This window comes from Dermacentor variabilis, chromosome 2 (assembly GCF_050947875.1).
Source record: "Dermacentor variabilis isolate Ectoservices chromosome 2, ASM5094787v1, whole genome shotgun sequence".
Lineage (NCBI taxonomy): Eukaryota > Metazoa > Arthropoda > Arachnida > Ixodida > Ixodidae > Dermacentor > Dermacentor variabilis.
The window spans coordinates 71,539,070-71,564,025 of record NC_134569.1 but is presented as its reverse complement, the minus strand read 5'-3'; the positions used below and the strand labels follow the sequence as shown (position 1 = coordinate 71,564,025).

The following is a 24,956-nucleotide window of genomic DNA, read 5'->3' as shown; positions in this document are numbered from 1 at the left end:
GGGCACGCCCCACTGCGCTGTAGCCTTCGCAGTGCAAGACATTGAAGAAGGGAGCATAGCGGAGGCCATGTTTGATTGACAATAACTCCACTTCTGCTGAACGCATTGAAGTACTTTTTTTGCAGCAAAGTATTTATGAAATAACCTATTTTCACTTCAAATGCCTTTTTTTTCCACTTCGGTAAAAAGTGGTTCGGAGCCCCTTTACAGGTTGCCTGTAGAAGATAGCACAATTCTAGTTCATGAGGTGGTCTACTCGCAGCGGCGGACACTACTTGCACAAGAAAGAATAATGCATAACCAACTACTTCACAAAAATTCACTGATTAGCTTTTTAACTAATCACCTTATGGCCCATATTGCAATTTACAAATTATAGCTGTGGAGTTCACAAGGCAGATCCACGTGGAATGAATTCTCAGGTTGACAACAGTTTCGAGACATTAATTCCAGACCTTTGTGGAGAAATGCACTGGCATTCCAGATATTTTTGTGCTTGAACGCATAAAACGTTTTCTTAAGAAAGTAACTGGAACGCCAATTCAAGCAAAATTCTGCAAAATTCAAGAATTATTATCTAGAAATTGGTGTCATCCTGAGATTTTCTACCAAGTGGATGTGCCTTGCGAACTCCATGGCTAGAATGTGTAATTTGCAATATGGGCCATAATGTAATTAGTTAAAAATTAATCAGTGAATTATTGTTAATTAGCCAATTATAAATGTGAATTTTTTTGTGCAACTAATGCCCACCTCTTCAAGTAGACCAGATCATGAACTACAATTGTGATGTCTGCCACACGCAACCTTTAAGAAGTTTTGAAAGTATTCGCGGAAACACTCGTTATACATATAGGGTGTCCCAGCTAACTTGGACCAAGATTTTGAAAGAACGTATGCATTCTTCAGAACAGAAACTGCAAGGATGTTGTTAGCATTTATCTAAACTCACAGTACCATTTTTGTTCTCGTTCTTTCTTTGAGTAATTAGCCAAGATAAATTAATTAACTTTTTAAATATAGCTTGAAATGTTCAGGCGTCAATAGGAAAGTTGTGGAGCTTCACAAATATTGCCCAACCCAGGTACTTCTAACGAGATAGACTTAGCGTGGCCGTTTTATTTGGGAAAAACGAAAGCCCACGGAGTTTAAAAAATACCACGTGACAGCGCCCTCTGTGCGCCCAAATGCACTGCGATTACAGCGCTCTCATGAGTGATTTGTAAAAACATCGCCAGCGTCACGCCTTCCCTTCACTTACGAGAAAGGGCTTCAACCTTTGCTCGGCTCCGACATTACCGGCAGCGGCTGGCGATGGCACTCCGAAAAAGCGCTTTGTCAGCAGCCGCTTGTGCCTGTCACCGAAGAACACGCCGTCATCAGCCGTTTATTCTGATATGATGAGAAGATCATTTTTCTTCCATCATTCAAGCCGATGCGGAATAGAAAAAATACACACAAAACATGCATCATACATCTGGAACCAGTGCCAGAGGGAGCATCATTTGTTACAATGCCGCTTCTTTTCCAAGCTGTGCCAGCGGCTAGATGCATGTGAGCTAGACTGTCTATTACTGTCGTGCTGGGCAACCGTCTCAAAGAATTTGTTTGCAGTGCCTAAAGCATTCCGTACTCAAGCGACAGAAGGCGAACATGGTCTTAGCCTTGGGAGCGGCACGAGGCGACAAGAGGAAAGCTGCCAAGGCATACCGAAATTGGCAATGTGGGGGAAGGCTCTGCGCGAACACAATTATGAGGAGTTACTTGACGCTGAAAGAAACAGGTAGCTTCAAGAAGACGCGGCACAGGAAGGGGACCATCAGTGAAGAGGCTGAAGGAGACATTTTGGCTTTCATGACTGCAAACCCTCATTCCAGCGTGTGTGATGTGAGTGGTGAGGTCGGCATTACAAAGTCTTCAATGTCAAGTCTTCAATGTCAACAATCACAAGGGCATTTATTGCACCTTATAGATCAATGCCTGCTAGCCGAGTTGCTATCCACAAAACATGCCGATGGGCGCGCAACAAATCTAGAAGTCCGACTCACCACGACCAGATAGCGAGCGAATATGTTTGCCCTATGCTGGATCCCAACGCCTGGTCGTTCGCGCATACGGTCAGGCGAACGGTGGCGCATTCCAAGGCGGCCACGTGAGACAGTTTCGCAGAAGCATGGATCGGCGCACGTGCGGCACGGCACGTCCATGCTGCTTGCTGTCCCGAACCCAAGAGCGCAAGCGTCTTGTCTTTCGGCGCCCAAACCCCGCCTGTCGGCGGCGTTAGCAGCGCAACACTCGCGCCATCTCTCGTACTGCGCCACAACCACTCTGACCGCTGTGGGCGCCAGGCCATGCGGCGAAGCCGGATTACAGGAGACGCGCTATGCGGGAAAAACATATCAGGGGACACGCGAGAGTCGCGCATCCCCACAGGCTGAAATGCATCCATATCACCTCTAACTGCATCAAAAGCTTGTGAATCCTTGTGAATATTGACGAAATACCGGATTTTGTTGACAAAGTGCTCTGGACAGATGAGGGAACCATCTCCAGAAATTCAGAAAATTACTGGAGCGATACGAACCCATATTGGGTGGCGCAGGCCAGACACCAGTACCAATGGTCATTCAGTGTGTGGTGCAGTATCTTTGATGGAAGAATAATTGGCCCCATATTTTTTTACCACATGCTCACTGCTCAGCGGTACGTGAACAACATCTTGGAAGGCCCAGTCGAAGATTTTCGCTGTGATCTTCCTCTTGCGTTTTTAAAGCGAACTCGGTAACAGCACAATGGTGCACGAACTCACAGCAGCAGCCTTGCCCGAGCCTGCCTTGATGAAGCCTTCAAAAGCCAGTGGGTCGGGCGGCATGGACCAGTGGCATGGCCTGCAAGGTCACCGGACTTGACACCTCTTCTTCTTATGGAAACATGTGAAAGACCGAGTGTACCGCAAACCTACAGCTACACCAGAAGCGCTAAAGGAAGAGATTGCTGAGGCCTGCAGCGAGACACCGTCTTGCATCATCAAAAAATAACATCGGACGTGCTGAAAAAGTGCCAATAGTGCATTATGGCAGAGGGAGACTTGTTTGAACACATTCTTTAGCCAGACACTACAGCGAATAAATCTCTACAACCGTTGTCCATGAAAAGAGCCATCTGTGTGAAACTTCTGTACGATGTGGAAAAGGCACATAAGCAATATGAAATTATAAATTCTCTGCCGACAAGGAGTAGACAGGAAGCTGAAAAGCAACCTTCTGTGTCAGTTCACAATTATTCCTTTTTTGACAACCAGCGTAACTCACCTGACGTTATCAAGCTTGTTATAATGCGTGTTTGCTTGTCAGGGTCTTGCTCCCAAATTCGAACTCATGAGCTTGTCATTTTTCCTCCACATGCATTCTGCCAGCGTGAGAGTGCAATTATCGCTGCAAAAATGGGAGCCGCGTTGTATTTCAGCTGCCGCCCAAACCCACTGGCGTTTATCTCGGAACCAAGCCCAATGCGAAGCTCTGTTGTGGGCAGCACGAAAGGCGCGAAGCGAGCGATATTTTTTACAAAGCACGGTTGAGAGCGCGCTGTCACGTGGCATTTTTTAAACTCCGTGGGCTTTCATTCTTCCCGAATAAAAACGGCCACACAATGTATCTCGTTGGAAGTGCCTGGGTTGGGCAATATTTGTAGAGCTCCACAACTTTCCTATTGACACCTGAACGTTTCAAGCTATATTTAAAAAGCTAATTAATTTATCTCGGCTAATTACTCAAAAGATGAGCAAAAAAATGGTACTGTAACATGCATGCGGTTTCTGTTCTGTAGAGCGCATAGGTTTTTCAAAATCTTGGTCCGAGTTAGCTCGGACACCCTGTACAGTATATATATATATATATATATATATATATAAGAAGGTTGGAGCTAGTGAAGGCTGGTCCCTGGCCAAAATGTCAGTAAAATCCTGCTATTTTCCCAACGTGCTCCTATTCTTGATATGTTTCACTACAGTGTAGCTGATTTCACTTATGCCTTCCTTGGCTTCATTGGCTTTTCATGGTCATGATCAACAAGATTCGGTTTCCCTTCTTCTCGTGCATGTGTGATATGTGTAGTGCATGAGACGGTGCCGTCGTCGTGAAATGAAAAGTGAGGACAACAAAGAGTGCGCACGTGGAAGTGAATCCCGTGCTGACTGCAACACGACGATGTCAAATAGTGTCAGGTACGACAACGCATCACGCAAGAAGTCCGATTCTGTGACTAAATGCTTAACTGTCCTGAAGCTCCTTTCACAGTCGTTGGTATCGACCTCCATGAACCACTGGTGGTAAACGATGGACCATCACAGCTGTAGACCACTTGACACGATACGCTGAAACAGCCACGCTATCTTCGGGATCCGCAGAGGAGGTTGCAGCCTTTTTCTTGGAAGCCATCTTTTTACGGCACGGAGCCCCACGCGTCCTTTTAAGTGACCGCGGCAGGACCTTTCTGTCTAAACTTCTCGACGATGTTCTCCGTGCATCCAATACCATCCATAAAATTACTTCCAGCTGCCACCCTCAAACTAATGGTCTCGCCAAGCGCTTTTATTGCACGCTGTCTGACATGATATCAATGTACATCAACCCTGACCATACCAATTGTAATGTCATTCTACAATTTGTCACTTTTGCATACAACACAGCCGTCCAACGCACTACGGAGTACTCGCCCTTTTTCCTTGTGTATGGTCGCCAACCGATCACTATCCTCGACGTTTCTTTCTTCGGTGTCCCCATGCCCTCGTCCACATCAATGTGTGAGCAGTTTGTTTTGCGTATTGCCCGGTGTCACCAACGTGTCCACCTCAATGCCGACGCCAGTCAACAAGACCCTAAAAATTGCTATGATGCATCTCATCGTGTCGTTTCCTTCCACCCTGGAAACTAAGTGTTACTGTGGACCCCAGTTCGCGCTCCTGGCTTGTTTGAGAAATTTCAGACCTGTTTTATTGAGCCCTATATTGTTCGTAAACAGACCTCGCTAGTTAGCTATCGTGTCACTCCAGTTGTTCTGCCTTTGGACGGCCGCTGCCGTGCCACAAAGATTGTCCGTGTTTCGCGTTTAAAGCCTTTCATACGGAGTTTGACACCATAACCAGTGGCCAGGTTGGCCGCTTCCATGCGTGGGGGAAATTGTGTGAGCATTATATTGCCCCTTCATCTCCTTCATCTGTATATATTCATCATCATGGCCAGCGTCATCGTCCTGAGTGCGCGGCCTGCTAAATAAACAGTCGAGGCTTCACAGCTGTCTTGCAATACATACATATACAGCAAAACCTTGTTAATTCGACCTTCATTAATTCGGACTCAACCTTTGGTCCCGGCAGGCGTGCGCATTACTTAATGCAATAAAACTCTCATTAATTTGGACGTATTTGGCCACACATCAGTTAATTCAAACTCTCAGAGCTCGGCAAGCGCGGAGTTCCGCAAATGTGCGACGCAAAAGAGCAGAAACGGCGTTCACTGAAATGAAGCAGCGGAGCTCGCATGCCCATAGTCATCAATGGAAATTGCACGTGAATGACAGCAACGCCAGAGTGCTTCATGCCTATTTGTGCCTTTGAAGCCTTTATTTTTGCATTTATCACTGCGCATAGCACCGCGTTCCACCACGTGCGTTCATGACTGCGTAGTTGCCATCCATGATTGTGTCAATAACGGCTGCAGTTTCATCCGCAGCAGTTTTGTTTGGACTCTGTGAGCATGCTGGGTGCATGCCTTCATAACTGCGTAGTCGGCACCTGTGACCACGACAATAGCAACCGCTGTTTTGTCTACAGTTGGAGGAACCAGTAGCTCCATTTCGACTCAGTGCATGTGTCACCCAAGCACCTTTAGAACTGCAAGGTCACTGTTCATGATCGTCTCGACAGCGGCCTTGGTTTCGTCTGCAGTGGTTGCAGGAAACAGTAGTTTCGTCTTCATTCAGTGAAAAGCTGTCAAGGATGAAGAGCACCATCTGCACCATGATGGGCGGTGACCTGGCGACACTGGCAAAAAAATAATCGGGATGTGCACGCGGTAGTGAAAGTGCGCCTCAAATGAAGACACACGCTGGCGGCCGCGCTGTGAAGGAAGTCACGAGGCCTTCGCAGCTGTGAGTGCTAATCAGTCACTAGATGATTAGAATTGCAGCTTTTTCACTGCTTTTGTGCAATATAGAAACAGGACTGGCCAATTCATTCAGTAAATAAAAGCATGCTGACGTAGTAAGTATTTGCTAATTGTTTTCTTGATACCTTCAATAATTTGACATTCAGTTTATTTGAACTTTTTTGGTCCCGTGAATTAACAAGGTTTTACTGCCCACACCGCAAAGAATACTTCCCACTTTACCATACTACCTAGGAATGTTTCCGTAAAATGAACACACTTCCCATTACCAACCCCACACCAAAACGGTGGGAAATCCTGTGCTGTCCAGCACGACCCGCATGACCAGCTCAGATCGGCGTGGCAGGCCAAGGAGACTGCACAGGCTGCAGAAGTCTTGGACTAAGGACCCCTCGGGCTAAGGAACCTGTTGGACTAAGGAACCAGCTGTTCATTGCTGCCATGTTCATTGTAAATTTGCGATGTTGGGCACATTTGTCATGCCTGAGAAATTGAGCAAGCTACAGTACAGCGTTCGAAATTTTGTTTCTAGTATTTGTTCTACGAGTAAAAAAGTCAGTTTCGAAATTCAAAACACTGATAGCGATAGCAAAGCATTATTACATGATTACAAAGACACATGCTCAGCAAAGTATTAGACAACTACATGAAGACAACTACATTTACCGGCGGTACAAATTACAGTAAACATTCATTTACTAATCGAATTAACAAGCATGGTGTCAATTGAGCTAAAGGAAACATGAGCTGATCTTACTCGATCCCTGCAAACACTAGCTGCCAAAACGCTGTCGTGATGAAGAGCATAGGCAGAAGGGAGCGAACATTTTCTTTGCTTCTCGCTTCAACACATCTCTGAAACTTGAGATCATGCAACCATATGGTCCGCATATGCACTCAGCCACACTAACAGCCGCACGCAGTCATAGCTTGTTTAGAGAGGGAGATGCACGCTATTACCTTTTGTGCACCCGGGAAGACTGTGCACATCAAGCCGTTATTTTTCTTGGCTCACCCTCGCATTCAAAGCACACGTCGTGGAAGGCACTATTGGATGTTATCCCACTTGGACTTCATTCATACGGAACATGACAGCGAGAGTGTCTTGCGCTTAGTAACGTTCATGTTTATTAGTCACTCCTCCCTTTCAGTGGCCACTCTCTGTCGTGCGGTGTGCAGTTTGAGGGGTGCATTCACAAGCAACCATACGTAGTACAACTATTTAACCACCTGCGCTCGCAGTAGTTTCCCTTTGTTGCTGCAGTATTCCATTGTGGAAACAGTGAAATTTCGTTATATTGAAATTATGTACAAACATTTCATTATATTGACAATTTCGTTATATTGAAGTTTGTTACTTCGAGGTTTACCTGTACTATCAGTTTCCTAGCACCGGATGTATATGGCGCTAGTCATGCGAAATCTTACGAAGGTAGGAATACCCAAAACTAATCATCCGGGAATATGACACGCCTCTTTCGGCCACTTGCGAAACAAGTTGCTCATTCTCTGCCTAATTTGACACTTTGGACTCCGTGTTATTTGGACTTTTAGGCGGTCTTTGTTGAGTCTAAACTAGCTGTCAGCAAATTTAAATCCTTTAGAGGCTGAGCTTTAGAGGCTAACTTTAACAGCATGTTGGTGCAATACGTTTCTGGGATATTCAGTTTTTTTTTCTCACAGTCTCATGAGAAACCTATCAGAGCGGTTCAAATACCACAGTCATAAAATTCACTTGAGCTCAACAAGGCCAATCAACTAAGCTACTATAGCAAGTACTCAAGCAACTCAAGCATTACAGGTAGCATCTGTTTCTCCTTGTCACATTGCCTTCTGTGGAGCCTAATTATGGCACCTATATAACTTTGTGGTACAGAGTAATATTGTTACTAGTCCAGCTAGTAAGTCTGTCATTCCAATTTTTTTCATTATTTCAACAGTTCCAAGTTATTTTATCTGCTAGTCTTAACAGCAAAATCACAAGGACCATAATATAAAAAGTACAGGTGGCAGTTCTTTTGGGCTGCTACTCTTCACAAGTAGAAGAGAAGAACAACAGTGGCAGCCCTGCCATAGAGAATGAGAACATGAAGTATTTCATGCTTTATAAAGAACCAGCTCTTGCCTGAGACAACGATGTAACGCTTGTTGCAAAAAGACAGCCTTGGGATGGAGAGGATCCAGAGAGACAACATCAGCCCAGTCGTCCCAAGTCCAACGAAACTGGAAATTGCTCAGGTGATAGGCAAACCAGCTGCAGAACCTGTAGGTGAGGGGAGTGAGCAAATCACCCGGCTTTCAAGTCATCAAATGGGCCACAAAGCACTTTGAGCACATTAGATCTACCATGTGGCAAAGAATGAGCGTGGCTTGCTTCATTTGAGAATGAGTCCAGGCCTGCCTTGGCACTGAGGCAAATTTTATGAAGAGACAGTAACAGGCAGTGGCCAATTTCCAGTTGTGCTGCACTAATGTGTTGTTTCCATATAAATTGAGTGACTCACACTGTCCTTGGAGAGCCGTCTCTTGCACAAGGCCATATTTATGAACACAATTTGCTAACTGTCACAGTATTATTTCACCATGTCATGACTTATTAACATAGGCTGCATTTTCCTAAATTTGCTTTAGACCCTCTTTAATCATACAGATTACGCTTTACTGCCTCCTGTAGGTCAACTTTGTTACAAGAACAGCCCCTCCACCACGCAAACATTACAATCTGCTCATATCAATTAATTTACTTGGCTGAGCTTGCAATGAACTGCTTATGCAGCGATACTTGGCCTTGTCTGACAAAAAGAGGTGCCTGGCAGTATTCCAGTAATATTTCGTGCGGAGGTGAACCTAGTAAATTTAGCCAGTTTGATCGTCACAGTAAAACCATCACTAAGCCTAGAATAATGCCACTCGAAGTGCACATCTTAGTTGCAGCCAGTTGATTAGCTAAGTAAATTGTAACTAAATTGGAACATACAGGATGATTATAAAAACCAAGAATTCTCCAATTACCTTCTACAAAAAACAAACAAACAAACAAACAAAGAATGGGACACTTGTACAGCCTTGCAATAACAATCAAATATGCAGCAAAACTCTGCATCTGCTCCAATCTTTGTTCCACAGCTGCTGCCCTAATCTCCTGATGACATCCCTCTCTGCAATTGCCAGTTTCAGATGGATCACACAACTTTTTCGTTGGCATGGCACAGCTGTTTCTCCCACACCAGTAAACACCCTCCTAATAAACGCTCTCAAATTACCAGTTCCCACTTATCAAAGACACTTTCAATGCACATATCTATACAGTAAAAGCCCACTGATCTGATTTTCAAGGAACATCAGAAGACAAATGTAACAGCCTGGAAAACATAACAGTGAGGACAGCCCCAAATCGCTACAGCAATGTCAGATGCAACTCTGAATAGCTGCCACTACTGTTATTAGATGTCTTTGTGCTCATACTATGACTAGATGGCACGTGCTCGCGTGGATAATTAAGAAATACACACTATGTTCTGTGACAGTGGCCCTTTCAGCGCAATATCTTGTGCATGCTTCACTGCACACCATAGCCTTATTGCGGCGGCGCTGACTATGAAAATGTCACAAAACGCAGAGACAAGTTTATCGGGACTTACGATCATGTAATTCCTGCTTTCTGGGGCGAGCCTTGACAGGCTTAACCATGAGTATACATTTATTGTCTTCATAGGAACTGCAAGGGCGAATTTGCCTTTGCACTGCTAACTTAGGTAACCAGCACATTCAAACGCAATGTAAGATATGGGAGCATTACAATATAGTGACATATCGAATGGGAATATAATAGGAGTTAATGGGCTTTAGGTAGGGACTGTGATAACATAACAAAGCGGCCAAAAAAATGTAATAGCGAGGGACATATAAACAAAGTTCCACTGTATGCAAGGTTTTGCACGAAAAGGTCTTGCACTAAGTCCCAGCATAAAATATGTATCATCATGCTTACAGCGACAAGCTTAAACTTTATTTAGGTGCCTAAGGAGGTGTTTTTACAGCCTCCATAGCACTTTCCTGATGGCTTGATGAAAAATTCCATCAGCACATTTTTTAAGGTATGCACATTATTCCTAAAAGTTTTTGACCTCATGCAAAAACCCACACACAGCTACAACAATCAATTCTAGCTACAACATAATTTTCCACAACTTGCCTGATTAGCTTGAATTTGAACCAAAGGAGATAAAGAAAAATGGACCTAATATTCGAAATAAGCATGTAACATTGCATATATCAACAAGTTTTTTAGTGCAATACCTCTAAGAATAAAGATTTTCAACCTTCTCGGTCTAAGACCCACATCCCCCCTTAAGCTCTTTTTGTGGCAGGTAGACCTAGTTATGTTTTCTCTGCTGTAGATGGCACAATCATGGGGAGCTAAGAACAAAATAAAAAGGGGGCTCACCTGTCTAAGCAGTCAGTGTTCATAGTGTCCAACTGCTCATAGAGAAGTTCGACAGCTTGCGCAAGCTGGAAGTCAGGGCTGTCAAGTGTAAACGAACCTTCCGAAGAGCTTGGACACATAGCAACATATTTGTTGAGGTTGTCTGGATTTGCGGCTCTCAAACTGTGTTTCAAGAAGCCCATAGATCCTGCAGTCGTCCTTTCGTCATTTTCTGTTTTTCTTCCTTTTTTTTGTCAATTTTCTTCCTTGCCTTGTGCAGAATAGCAGACCAGACCATACTAGCTCAAGCCGGCCTCTCTGCTTCTCTACAATAAATTATCTCTCTCTTCTTTGGTTCCCTGCCAACTGATGCATCAGCATAGCCACTGATCGCTCATCTTTCTTTTGCCACTACAGCACTATTGCCTGCTTGTTAGCCTCCACTCTTCACATTTGTAGAGCTGCCACCTTTGTAGCAACAAAAAACTTCCATCATTACTCTGGCTTTGTCACAGCACCCCCTTGAGCTAGTGTGTAACAGTAACAAAACATTGCCCAATTGTTTGTTGGATTTCTTGTATGAAATCCAAGAATATTATATTGTGAATATCGCTGCTGTGACTCAAAGAATAAGCTTCAGTTCTCGTACCCCAAAGCATCATCGGAAACCTCAAGCATTATCGCAATTTTCTAGCTGAATTTGCATAATGCCAGTAATGTAAAAGTGACTGCAATAATTAAGTTGCAAACCCACACTTTGCTTACTCATAACAAAGTACGCCAAACTGCCAGTTGAAGAACACAACACAGTGACTAGCAAGAAATTAACACCAATTTTGTAGCCATTTAGCAAAACACAGCAAAAGGTATGTTAATATGCTTCCTGGCTATTGGCAAAGTATAGAACAGTAAAATTATTTTGTTTCTTTAAACTAAATTTCTTTTTTCAAATTGCTTGCAGTTTTAAATACTGTCATGGGCTCACTGAAGTCGGAAAAATCTAGCGGCTATTGTACATGAAACTGTGAACACAAAACATATATAAACGAAAATCACGGCCTATCACAGGTGCAAATCAGAATCTAAACAAGTCTCACACAAGGTGTTCGAAACATTGTCAAGAGGATACGACTTGGGGCAATGTGCTAGGTTGCAACTTGCACAGCTCCAGCAGAAGTGAACCGTAGAATATCTCTAAGTGCCTGGAGGTGGGCAGCCGCAGCAGCTCACCAAAGATCACCTGCAAAATGTGAAGAAATGCGAAACAGTGCCTTATTCTCCATACCCTTTGACCTGTTGCGGTCATATACTAGTCCCCTCCCGACACAAGCGCATGCTCACCGTTCATTTGGGTTGGTAGCGCCGATAAGTGCATCTGGCAATGTCTCCAGATGAGGGCATTTCCTTTCTTTCCCCTCGCTCTATGCTTGAAGGAATTTTCATATGATTTGTGCCGTGAAGCACCGACAGGATGGCGTGTGTGTTTTATGAATGAAATTCATACAAGTTCAGGGAATCAGAAGATAATTTTAGGGCCGTGGATGAATATATTCTGCCTTCAGATGCTCAGCAAAAGTCATTGGAAGAGATCACGTTAGAAGAAAGGGACAATGTCGCTACAGACCGGCAGTACAAAAATCGTGGCCTCCACCTAGAGAGTTTCAAGCACTACCACACAGTGTTCGAGTACTGTTGAGAGCCTCAGGAAAAATAAATATTCTAAAATAAATTGCGTAACGTGCCTTTGTTTACCCAAATGCTAATTCTGCGTGGCATCATGTCTACAAATCAGGTGAATGCGCATCACCCCCCAAAAGGTTAAAGGGCCCTCCTCCCCAAACCCCCCTGCAAATTTTGGATACACGGTCGATCCCAGACATATTGAAGCCACATATATAAAATTGTTGTCTATATGGAACAGTTACAAAATCCCTTGAAAATCCCATACAAAAGTATAGAGGTGGTGCAAGCGTATTTCAAGCACCCGTTCACCGGCACATTTGATGTACTATATTTACTCGCATAATGAACACACTCGCGTAATAAATGCAGCCCTCACTTTTCCAATCAAGAAGTGTGTGTGTGTGTGTGTTTCTTTTTTCTTGCATAATGATCGCACCTTAACTTGCTGCCATGAAGTAGGAGACACACAGTACAATTCAGCGTCTGATATGGTGTCCGGCGGGTGCAATTGTGTCCGATGCCGTGTCATACCGTGTCTCTTACATTTATTGTGATAATTATATGGACACTCCAGGGGCATTTCTGCCGCCATCACGCGCTGCCTGGTGTAGGTGTGAATGAAAGTGCACAAGGGAAGCTGACGATCGCAGCTCAATCTCGCGCCTTCGCGCAAAAGGCCCCGTGGGGCACGGCGGCGGTGTTGTACTCTGGCAACAACTGCGTATTACACAAGTGCGCTCGAGGAGTGCTGATGATTGCGGCTCAGTCTCCCGCGTACAAGGGAGGAAAGCAGGAACGAAACACACCGTCTTCCGTCGCGCACATGTCGCCGGGGGATGGGGAGGCATGGGGGGCGGGAGTTTACTCCGGCAGCAACTGTGCATTACGCGGCTGCGGTGCCCCCTTTCTTCAAAGCAATCTGCGTCGGGAGCTGAGTCGAAGGTGGCTCATACCTTTATGCGTGCTATGTTCTTGCCACTCAGTTTGTGTTGAAGCGAATGTCGGTAATTTTATACGGCTGATAAAACTACTATCCTTACTTCGTGTAGCTGCCAGCACATTTGCTATCGCAATCGATGGCTAGAATTTTGGGCAAAACTTAAGTTTTTTGAGGTGGCCGCAGAAAAAAAATTGCTCATAATCTTACCCCACATAATGAACACCACCCCCTCCCCAACCTTGCGCATATATTTCGGGTAAAAAAAGTGCATCCATTATGCGAGTAAATACGGTATTGAACGCTGTGTCGCAGCGAAGCCCTGCAAGTGCTTTTCTCTTCACAAGAAGCGATACACTTTAGTGTGCTGTGCATGCACACAACAAAAGGGGAGTGACGTCATGTGGTTTGGTAGGTCATGCAGCACTGGTGAGCATGTCTGCCTGTCTGCAGTGCTGCTCTAAAGTTGTAACACGTGGCAACGATGTTTTCAGACAGACCGACAACTAAAGGAATGCAGTGAGGAGAAAGCGGTACGCTTACGATGAACCAAGTGACGCTGTTCTTGGGATCCAATGCACGACGAGTGCATTCTCATGGTTTTCCAAGCACTATGGCATGCAGACCCCAAAAGCATAGCCTTCAAGATCTGTTTCTGTTACTCAAAGGCAACAGCCACTGGGGAGGTGGTCGAATTTGGTAAAAAAAGCATTCTAGGAAGAGAACCATGGAGGATGGAAGAGAGTGGCACATGGGAGTGGCATTCAGAGAAAGTTGCCTTGCGAAGGCTGACTGCCGGACATCAGGTGTTGCGAGGGTGAAAGCCATGTGACCAAAAGAATGGAGGGTGGACAAAGCAGGTGCGGTCAGTCGTCTTGTCACTTTCGTGCAGTGAGGTTGTGTCCGGTTGTCTCTCTTGCAGCGTAGTGCACTTTTCGCTTTTGTCACAGCTCTGTGTAAACTGTGGATGCCATGGACACAAAAGAAACTGAAGAACTTGAATGAAGGCGGCCTTCATTCGACGAGTGGAAGCTTGTGAAAAGAAGTCCTCAGTCGCAGAAGCGTTCAGAATTCCTTGCAGCACTGTAAACACAACCCCGCGGAACAAAGCTGACGTGAAGATGAAGGCAGCACAGTCTTGCTGTTCTGGAGCGGGTCAAGTGCGTGTTCCACCACATGACAAGATTGAGAAGTCCCCATACACCTGGTTTTTAGACAGTCTTACCCAAATATCACTGTTGATGGACCCATGTTCATGGAAAAGGCAAAGTGGTTGGCAGGAGCCTTAGAAGTAGACGATTCTACCGGTTAAAGGTTTAAAGGCTGTGAAACATGACACCTTTAAGCATTCAGATGAGAGTTCCCAAGATGATTGAAACGGTAGCAAAACTGACAGCTTTGTCAATAACAATGGCAGAATTAAGTGTGTTGATGTCCACTGCTATCTCAGATACTGTAAGCATACAATGCACATAATTTTTTTAATTAAGTTAGTAAATGTTTGAGTAACCTTGGAAGATTTCTGCACAACTAATTCGGCCGTAACCTGATAAATCAGGGCAAAATGCATAATCCTTAAGAAGATGTGATTTGCTCACCTCCACAATCATGTACTCCAGAGGCACCTTGAGCTTGCCTTGGAAGCTCAGCAGCTGTGCAGCGCTAAGAGAAAAAAAAAGAAAAAAGAAAAGCTCTGAGCCAATTCAGGTCAAGCTACTTAGAAAAAGTGCACAGATAGCAAGGAAGCTAGGCAATAGGCTAAATTTAAAGCAGCGCCAGCTTTTGCCCTAAAACACCTTATATGTTCCTCACCTGTGATCCACAACAAATGTGTAAAGTTATTTAAAGATTATCTATGCCTCTGACTAAAAGCAACATACTTTGTGTTGTGCAAGTCATGAAAAACACCTCTATCTCACAGTAGTGATTAGGAAAATAACCTAGTACAGTTGACTTCAGTTAATCTGACCTTGCCGGGACTAGTGAAATTGACTGAATTATCCTGCGGATCAATTTATGCAGAGGCAGAAAAAATTTCCGAACAGACCACAGCTTCATATGACAGTATTGAATGATTTGAACATTTATTCGTTCATGGTAGAATAAAAACAATGAGTACTCAGACTTAACGTACACCCAACTATACTTTTAAACAAAGCATGGTTCTGATTCTGGCAATCAAAAGTATATAAAACCTGTAGAATTAACCTTCACAGAATAAAAATTTATTTATGCTTAATGTCAACTGTAAATGTCAGATAGTTCCTTGTTGCAATTTATGGACAGAAACATGATGCCCTCCTTGCTGTCCTCTGCGTTTGACATCCGACATTTCTTAAACCACTCCCCCAAAGTCCAGAAAGTAGGCTAGCTCAAGCCAATGCTAACCATTTCACCAGTTTTTCTTGCAATGTAGAGAAGTCTCTGACATACCAAAAACATGTGACGCAACTCTGCTACCGCTAGCTTAGCATGAAAAGCAGCATATCTTTTGAATGAGCATTCGTAATTAAAACCTGAAAGCAGTGTGTCGTCGTCACTTTTCTACGCAGAGACTTGTTTTGTGGCCATCTTGTACAGTTAAACCTCGATATGACGAAGTCGGTAAACTTGGCAATTTGCTTCATTATACCGAAATTTCGTTCTGTTGAAATTCGATCTTTTATGCAAATAAGTACAGCCACCAATCAATTTTTTCTACATGGAAAGGGACCGCAGAATTTTCAGAATTATCAGCCAATCAAAAAAGCAAATTTGAATGTAACAACAATTTTGATAAATTTGGAAATCGGCGACAAATGGTACAATTTCATGCCACATATGTCGACAACATCTCAGCGGTACGAATTAAATGAGGCCAGCCATGCTTTTATGTGCACTCTGTCCCCACGGGTGATAGCGTCGCCAGTGGGGAGCAAATACCTCATCTGCCTCTCGCTCCAATGGGTCACTGAAACTTGGATTACACAAGCTCCAATGCTAGATGTGCACTAAGACAGCTTAAATGGTGCCATGCCGTCTTGGCACACTCACTCTGCATACACAGCAGATTACCTCTAAATCAAGGTGTGCAGTTGCGTATGCAATTACCCGTGCTTACAGCCGTGCTCAGCCACGGTTGAGATGCGCGCCAACTTAACCCCCTCTGCCCCCATTCCCCACCCCTTTGCAAAGCACTTGATCGCACTACCGCGATCTTGCTCCCCTCCCCCTCTTTCCCTTTGCTCATGCAGGAAGGCAGCACTCAGAAAGCCATCATATTTCTTCTCTCACCCTTGCACTTTCACTCGCACCTGAAGCACGCAGTGCACAGGACGCGATAGGATCTTATCATACTTGGACTTTATAAAGAACATGATGCAGCTCCACTTTAGCGGCTGCTCTTGTCACATGGCACGCAATTTGAGAGGTGTGTTTGCAAACAGCTGCTTGTAATTCAATCATTTGACCATCTGCACCCGCGGAAGTTTCTATTTATTGTCTCAGCATTCCTCTACAGCACCAGTGAAATTTTATTATATTGAAATGGCATACAAACACACTTCATTATATTGAGGCTCTAAATACATGGTGTTCTTTGGACAAGAGGTTATGAAAAGTTTAATACTTTGTTATATCAAGAATTTCATTATATTGAAGTTTAACCGTACTGACAGTGGCGATGACACTGACTTTTGCAGTAAGCTGCTGCTAATGCTGCGAATGTGGTTGCGGTTTTGCATCTGATCGTAATGTGCAGGTAATAGACAGTGGAATTTCTTAATACACAAAAAGATGCCAATGACGGGATGCAAACAGGTATCTTTTTTTTTCCACAGTTTGCTCCAATGTTGGCAGCCAAATACTGCGCAACAAAACACACACAAAACACCTTGTCTGCTGACAGCCACCGCACAGCAGGGATAGTGTCACTTAAAGCTTAAACAACAAAAAGTTCAGCTCACCATACTTTGCGATCTGTATAATTGCGTTCGAGAATGTGACGCAGCTGCTCTTCACCCAGGAAACGTTCAATTGAATGGGAGCCTGGTAGTACGGGCCCCTGGGAGTACACATCAGGTTGAATGTTAGGAAATGTAACTAAAATGCACAGCAACTGAACCTTCTGAGAAAAATATACATTAGAAAGCAAACAGAATGCTCTTACCAGCAAGCAGCATGTTATATTTACGCAGCGTGGTATATCAGTCTCCAGCAAGTATATAGACTGCAATCCACTCACTATGATATCAAATTTAATAATATAAAAGTTATAACAAGCAGCCACCTTAACATAAGAGCGCTTTAGGTCAGTGTTCACAGTCCATTCCACTCAGACTAGTGCAGCCTAAAAATTTATAAACAGCCTCTCAACAGGTGGGTACGAGCTCGCAACACTCATGCCAGCAATGGAAGGCACAATGCTGCCCTCACTCAACGTAGCATCTCGTTTCTCGGTGTTTTGCCACCAAGCTGTCTGCACGTTGCTCACATCGCTTGGAGACGCACTTACCAAAACTGCAGGATTAACCCAGTTCTCTGCAATGTTGCAGTGATGAAATGTGAATGGAGCATACCATAACAAATGCTCTGCCAGAACTATTATTATGTCTTAAGCATCATATTATTTATTTATATAATACCTTACAGGCCCACTGAAGGGCATTGAGTAAGGGTGGTAACAGTTTGTGCAGAACAGAAAAATGTAGCATAAAAAAGATAAAAGAAGAAAAATCACAAAACAAAGGTTACAAATAGTACAGTGGAACACCGTTACACAGTGTTATCAAAGAGCATATTCAGGTTATCACGAAACATTTTGTGGTTAGACATGGATGCGATGTGGTCCGGAAGACTGTTCCTATGTGCAACAGTGCAAGGCAGTGATGATGAATTAAATGACTGCGCTTCACCATGTGCGTGCATGAAACTGAGCGTTTGTGAAGGTGTCGTGATGTGCACACAGGTGCATGAATTGGCAGACTGTGAGAATTAGTGATACAAATGTACCTGTGAAACAGACAGAGGAAAGCGAGCATGCGGAGAGTTTCTAATGAGTGAAGTGAAATGTCTTTTTATTCGAGTAATGCTAGAAAGATGGTCATACTTCCGTAAGATGAATCTGGATGCTCTATTCTGAACAGCTTCCAACATGCTTATAGGGCACTCCTGATATGGTAACCATGCGGGTAAAGCAAATTCTAGTTGCGGACAAACAAAGGTTACATATGCTAATTTTCATATATTAGAAGGTGTGTTACACAAGTTTCTACCAAGATAGTGTTAATGAATCTAAATAAAGGGTAGACAACTTGGAAATCAAACAGCAATGAGGTATAGGATCGAAATCTTTAGAGAAATCAAAAAAGAGGCAGTCAGTCTGTGAAGTGAAGGTCGTTCATGTTATAGTGAAGGTCGGTCATGTTATAGTGAAGGTCGGTCATAAATTGAAATAACTGCGAGTCACATGAGTAGCCTTTCCTGAAACCATGCTGATTAAATAAGAAAAAATTATCGGATTCAAGGTGAGAGTAGATATGAGAAGATATAACATGCTCAAGTAATTTGCAGCACATTCATGTTATTGAAATAAGTCTATAATTACCAAGTGGGGGACTGTCTCCAGATTTGAAAAGGGAAATGACCTTAGCTATCTTTCAGTCCTTAGTTCACAAAATGATAATGTGTGGTTAAAAATGAGGCACAGAATGCGACTAGAAATATCTGTAGTAATCCTTAGTATTTTTGAGTTTATGCTATGAATACCAGAAGAAGTAGAAACTTCAAGATTCGTAATCATGTTAGCAATTCCTTTGACAGTGAGGATGATTGGTGCCATGAAGGCAAATTTTTGCTCTAGGACAAACGGTACATTGGAACAATCTTCTTGTGTAAAAACAGATGAGAAATACACATTGAAAGCAACTGGACACTCTTTATCAGAAACCAGAGTTTGTTTCGCATCGTGTATTGCAATGCGTTCAGTAGAATTATTAGGACAAGTTTTCAGAATTTTTAGGATTATTGCTGATGAGTGAGGGCCAGTCTTGAGAGTAATATTTCTCTTTAGCTGCACCTAATGTTTTACAATAAGCTTGTAGGCATCCCTTATATTTGTCCCAACAAGAAACCGTATTATTAGGTCTCGCAGTATTGTATAAGCATTTCTATTTATTTCCAAGTGATTGAAGTTGCTTAGTAAACCCAAGGGTTAGTTTTATCATTTGCTAGAGTTTACTGGCACATACTTGTCAACTAACTCTAAAATTTTGCGTTTACGATGTGTCCAGTTCTCATTCACGCATCGTAAAGCAAACGATGGTAGAAAAAGTTCATTAAAAACACTTTTAATTTGGTGCTTATTCCGGTGTAATTGGCTCGGTTATAATCTCAGATAGTTTTAGCCGTCACAACAGAAAATGTTAACGGTAAGTTAATTGTGAAGCTAAGAAGTTTATGGTCGCTATAAAGCCTTCTATATAAGAAAATGGTCCAGCAGTGTCCAGTGCAGTTGCTAAAACCAAGTCCAATAAGTTAGTACTACGAGTGCATTGATCAACAACTTATGGTAAGCTGTAGTCAAGTGCTACCTTGAAAAATCTGCTGAGAAGACACAGAAGACGAATCGATGAGAGGATAATTGAAGTTGCCAACAAGGTATATTATGTCGGTTGGACAGAGATGTCTAGCGCGTGCTATGTTAGCATGTAGTTACCTAGTGAAAGAAGAATCACCATCTGGTGGGTGATAACATGATCCTAGAAGTAATTTAGCAGAAGACGTAACGCGTGCTGCTCAAGTTATTTAGAAGTTATTTAGTTATATAGAAAGCTGCATCCCCAGTGTAGAGCAGCAGGACAGAGCAAGTTATAGCTCAGGCTGACCTCTCTGCCTTTCTGTAAATAAATCTCTCACTCTAGAAAGCTGTAAGCAAAAGACTATGTACAGGTATATCTACAGTTGCATGTGCGGCACTGTCCGTGGCAAACAGCATGTGCTAGGTTATGCTGTCACTTTGTCAATCACAGTGGGCCTACTCTTCGCCAATAGTAGTAACTATTCCATAGCAACATATTTATATGTAACATGAAGCAGCTTTCAGAGAAGCTGAAAATCAAATGAAACAATATACAGTCAACAGCAAATTTTTGGATGCCTGATTTTTCAGACATTCCTGATAATTCAGATGCCTTCATGGCACTGCCACGTACCCACAGGGCCAATGTATAAGAATGTCTGAAATTTTGGATGCTGGAACCCTTCGCAGTCCAATATTCCAGGATTTTGCCAAGACTACAGGTCCTAAATGGAATTAATCGAAGCCACCACCACAACCATTTTTATTATCTCACCGCCGCAAATCAGCGCTCCCACATGCTGATCCTTTGGGAGCTGCAGCCACCATGGTGGCGACTCTAGGCCTAACTGCTTCAACGTTCACTACCAAGCTTCCTGCTGCTCAGTGCCATGTTTTTCATTGAAATAATTTTCCACTGTCAGCAGTGGTGTCGACTCTGCCTTTGTCGTCCTCGATGAAGCGCAGAAAACATGGCAAGAATCAAGTGTTGCATGATGCCGCTCCCCAAAAGTCAGCTTCGCCGCTATACACTAGGTGTTGCGCAGTGAAGCATATGCAATGTAGTGCAGAGAAACATACACACTGTATTGCGGTGAAACATACGAAGAGTTGAAAGGGGCCGCCGTCACGAGACACAGTACGTGGTCCTTAATTATACACGCTTGCACCTGCCGTCGCCTGTCACGTCACAAGCACCTACACGCCTAATAAGCGTAGTGGCAGGCCTTTAGAGCTCTTTCAGATATGCCTCTGGTGATTTGAGCCCTTTGGCGGTTATAAAAGGCATGCATTCACTTTTTCAGACTGCCCGATTTATCAAAGTTCTTGTGGCCCCTAGGGTGTCCTAAAAATAGGATGCTGACTGTAGTGAATTTGCATTTTGCGAATGATACATGTGGTGGTGTCGCCACTGACAGTAAGCCATAAGCATTGCATGGTGCTATCTCTATCAAATTACTGCCACTAGAGTGATTGATTCAAGAGATTTTAAAAGTATACCAAAGCAACACTGGCGCTGTGAGGTACATTATAATGGAGGGCTATGCATTTATTCCTCTTTTGCGTGATCAGTGTGCACATGTGCTGTGATTAAATGGTAAGTGCTGGAAATTGTATGGCAGGCGTCTCACAAAGCAGACAACGTATGAAACGAGGAGATTTGCCAGCATTAGCATCATGAACAAAAATTTTCATGCTGCTTGCACTAATACCTTGATACAAGTTATGGCAGTTCAGAATGGTCTTTCATTACTGCATGTGATAAGACACCAGATACATGGTGTGTCAGTAACAGGTGACGGCAGAATAACAAGCAAGCATAAAAATATTTCCAACCACTGAGCACTAAGATCATGCACCAAGATGAACCAAACAGAATGCTGCAGATTGCTGCAGATGTACCATCGCCATCAGTTCAGAAATCTTACTGAAGGCAATACTTTCTACTTTGGTTCCCAAAGGCTCCATTCATCGGATGACAGATATGCAAGACTGAAAAGGCATATAACAATTCTTAAGTCCTGGCAAGATAAAAGACAATATAGTGCGAAAATGCGAACCATGGTTACTACCCATACCAAGAACTGCAGCACTGTCAGAAACAGTCAAATACAGGCACCATGATTACTGTAGTAATTTGTATTTGGCCACATGGTGTTTATTTCGTGCGTGGTCATGTGATAATTTTGTACTGCACTGCAACTCTGCAACATTAGGCTAGTTGTTTCGACGTTCACTACCATTCTTCCCACTGTTCAGTGTTGTGTTTTTCATTGAAAGAATTTGCCACTGTCAGCAATGGTGCCGACTCAACCTTCGTCAATCTTGCCAGTAGCTTCGAAGAATTGAAAGTACAGCGCAAGGGTCAATAAAAAGCATTGCATAATTCCGGTTCCAGAGTTCCTACAGAACATTTGACTGAAAATTCAAGGACAATTAAAGAATTTCAAAGATGCTAAAGGCCAAAATTCAAGGAGGGGGAACAAACTTTATTCATACACATCCATTGAAAAATTGTGATTATGGCATTGTGCTGCTGAGCTCAAGGTCATGTATTTGATATCGGCAGCAATGGCCGCATTTTGATGGGGGCAAAATTTTACAGCTAAGCAGCTGGTGAGTTGAACACATGCTTCAAGCTTTCCAGGTAACTTTTCAAAGTTGGCTTTCACGTTGTAATGATATCAATTGCCTTCTAGCATGATGGTTAGTAGTGCTTGGCTTCAGCACAAGATACTCGTCGCATTACAGCCAAATGGTCGAAACTTACTTTGAGTCAGGCACCTATACAGCTTAAAGCAAAAGTATTGGTACACCTTAGTCACTTGATCTGGCTTTGCCTGGTTCCATGATGGCTATGGCAATGTAAACAAGCCTTTAGTTGGTGGTGCAATACCTATCACTTAGCACCACTCTGAAAATACTAGATTCGTTTACTGATAGCGTCCATAGCATGAAATTTGAATGTGTAAACGTTGCCCACAACCCGTTTTGAAAGATCTTAAGCACACTAGTTTTCAAGGAGTTTCAAGGGCCCTTGCATATCTTTTTGCCAATTCAAAGGCTTTCAAGGCTTTTAAAAAGATGTACAAACCCTGCAGTTCCCGATAGTCAGCTTTGCCGCAATACAGTATTGTTACACGGTCAAGCACATCCAATTTATTGCAGTGAAGCATACCAAGAGTGAAAAGGGGTTACCGTCATGGGGCAAAGTATATGTTCCTTAATTATACAAGCACGCGCCCGCCATCTGCTGTCATAGTATATGAGCACTGAGACACCTAATAATTGCAATGGCAGACCTTCAGAGCAATTTCAGACATAGCTGTGACGATTTGAGCTGTTGAGGGGAGTAAAAGGCGCGCACTTGTTTTTTTGAACTGCTCGATCTTTCTGACATTTTTTCAGTTTTTAGGGAGTCAGAAAAATCAGACACTGGCTCTACTCATACACGGTGACACACAATCAGAAGGTCACCCTATGTTAATTTTGCTGGCACAAATTCTCGTGCTGCCAGTGAATGGCCATAGCTTGCACTGACATGTTCAGTCATGAAAAGATGCACATGTCAAACAATGTCCTAGGACCCCAAAACCTTTATAACAGGCAAGCATTCTTTCTTGCTTTGTTCACCCATTCATGCTTGTTGACAGCAGTGACACAATCACAGATAGTCTGTTCTAGATTCGAACAGCTGATGCAAACAATTAGTTCCAACACAACTGGCTGTGGTTTATGCCAGTGGATTTCGTAAAAACATATATTGTCTTTCTCTGTACAAGCTGCTGGCCTTGCTTAATGATCCCGACCCAGCTGCAGTGCTTTTTGTGTGAGTGGAGGTAATCAAAGTAAGAAATAAAGGTTTAGGGGTTGGCCAAAAAGTTGCATATTCAGGCTGGCAGCATTCATGAGCCTTTGTTGCCTCTCAACTACATCACTGTTTCCAGAAATGACCCAAGCAGCACAGTTAAGAGAGATGCATGCACTACAGTCCTTCAGAATATATTAGCTTTATTCACATGGACAGGCAAAATACATCAGCCTATACAGCTTTCCATTACAGCATGAGCAGCATTAATTGAATGGTAGGAATTACTGCAGTAAATTCTACACAAGGACTGACTTTGTCAACCATGTTTCTTAATACATTTGTTTCTTGCCTGTAAGTTTTCAAAAAGACTCATGATGCCATTCACTTGTTAGCAAAAAAATCTTAGCTTAGTCATGGGCAAAAGCAGGGGCAAATCCTGCCAAGAAAGATTCCTTTAATGCGAAGTGGAAACCACTAACATGGCTGAACATCATGTGAAAACATTGCAGTTCATTTCGAGCAATGTGCTTGCATGCCATCACAGTGGTTCAATGACTGACATTTAATTTTTCATTTACCTTAGGTGGAACTAATGCACAAGGCAAAAGGACTTAAATCACCTCGACTTCTTTAAGGGGTCTTCTTCAAAAAACACATCATTTTGTACTCTGCCCCCATCGGAATGCATCCCACCTCAATATTAGTAAACATACAAACTCAATTTTAGTAAAAGGACAGAAATCCATAGCCAGTGAGCTTGGGCATCCAAGCTGGCTGCTGAATCTGAGCACAGGCATGCTTTTGTGCAGAAAATAAAAGCGACCAGAACTTATGAAACAAATTTCATTGAAATCCATGCATATTAAAAGATTGCCCAATTTGCCCTTTAAAGGCCCCTCACCAGGTCTGGTCATTTTGAGCTGACAAGCGCAGTGCATACAATGCACACTAATGATTGTGTCTGCTAAGTATTACATTGCTACGCACCGCAGAAAGAGCTGTAATTTCTAACCGAATGTCACTTGCCCTTCTCCTGGCGACGTGCTCCAATCTGGAGGGTGATGCATACGTGCTAGTGCACCTACGTACACGTGTTTGTGCTGTGACGTCGCTGTGATGTGCTGTGACGAAACTTCAAGAATCATTCAAGGCAACATCTGTTATTTGTATAATCTGTTATTTCAATAGACGAATTAAAGTTTAGAGAAATAATAAAACACACAAACCAAATGTCTGCATGTTTTTGTTTTACTTCGCACAGAAGCAAGAGAGATGTATTTCCATTTGGTCTGCTTGTTCCCACGTCGTGCAGACAATGAAACTATGTCATTTTCTACCGTGTTCCAGCGTGCAGTCATGCTCTGTGATCAGCTTGTGTC

At 43.2% G+C, this 24,956-nt stretch overlaps 1 protein-coding gene across 2 annotated transcripts in view; it reads right to left on the bottom strand.

Annotated features, from left to right (window-relative positions):
* The window catches only part of Cbp80 (Nuclear cap-binding protein subunit 1), a 93,131-nt gene that overhangs the window by 52,980 nt on the left and 15,195 nt on the right, over window positions 1-24,956 (bottom strand). For both annotated transcript variants that reach the window (XM_075680897.1, XM_075680898.1), the window contains exons 11-15: window positions 17,155-17,252; window positions 14,809-14,872; window positions 11,720-11,830; window positions 10,612-10,676; window positions 8,290-8,427 (exon numbers count right to left, since the gene is read on the bottom strand). In XM_075680897.1, coding sequence (XP_075537012.1) covers window positions 8,290-8,427; window positions 10,612-10,676; window positions 11,720-11,830; window positions 14,809-14,872; window positions 17,155-17,252 — 476 coding nt within the window. The remainder of the gene's footprint in view (window positions 1-8,289; window positions 8,428-10,611; window positions 10,677-11,719; window positions 11,831-14,808; window positions 14,873-17,154; window positions 17,253-24,956) is intronic.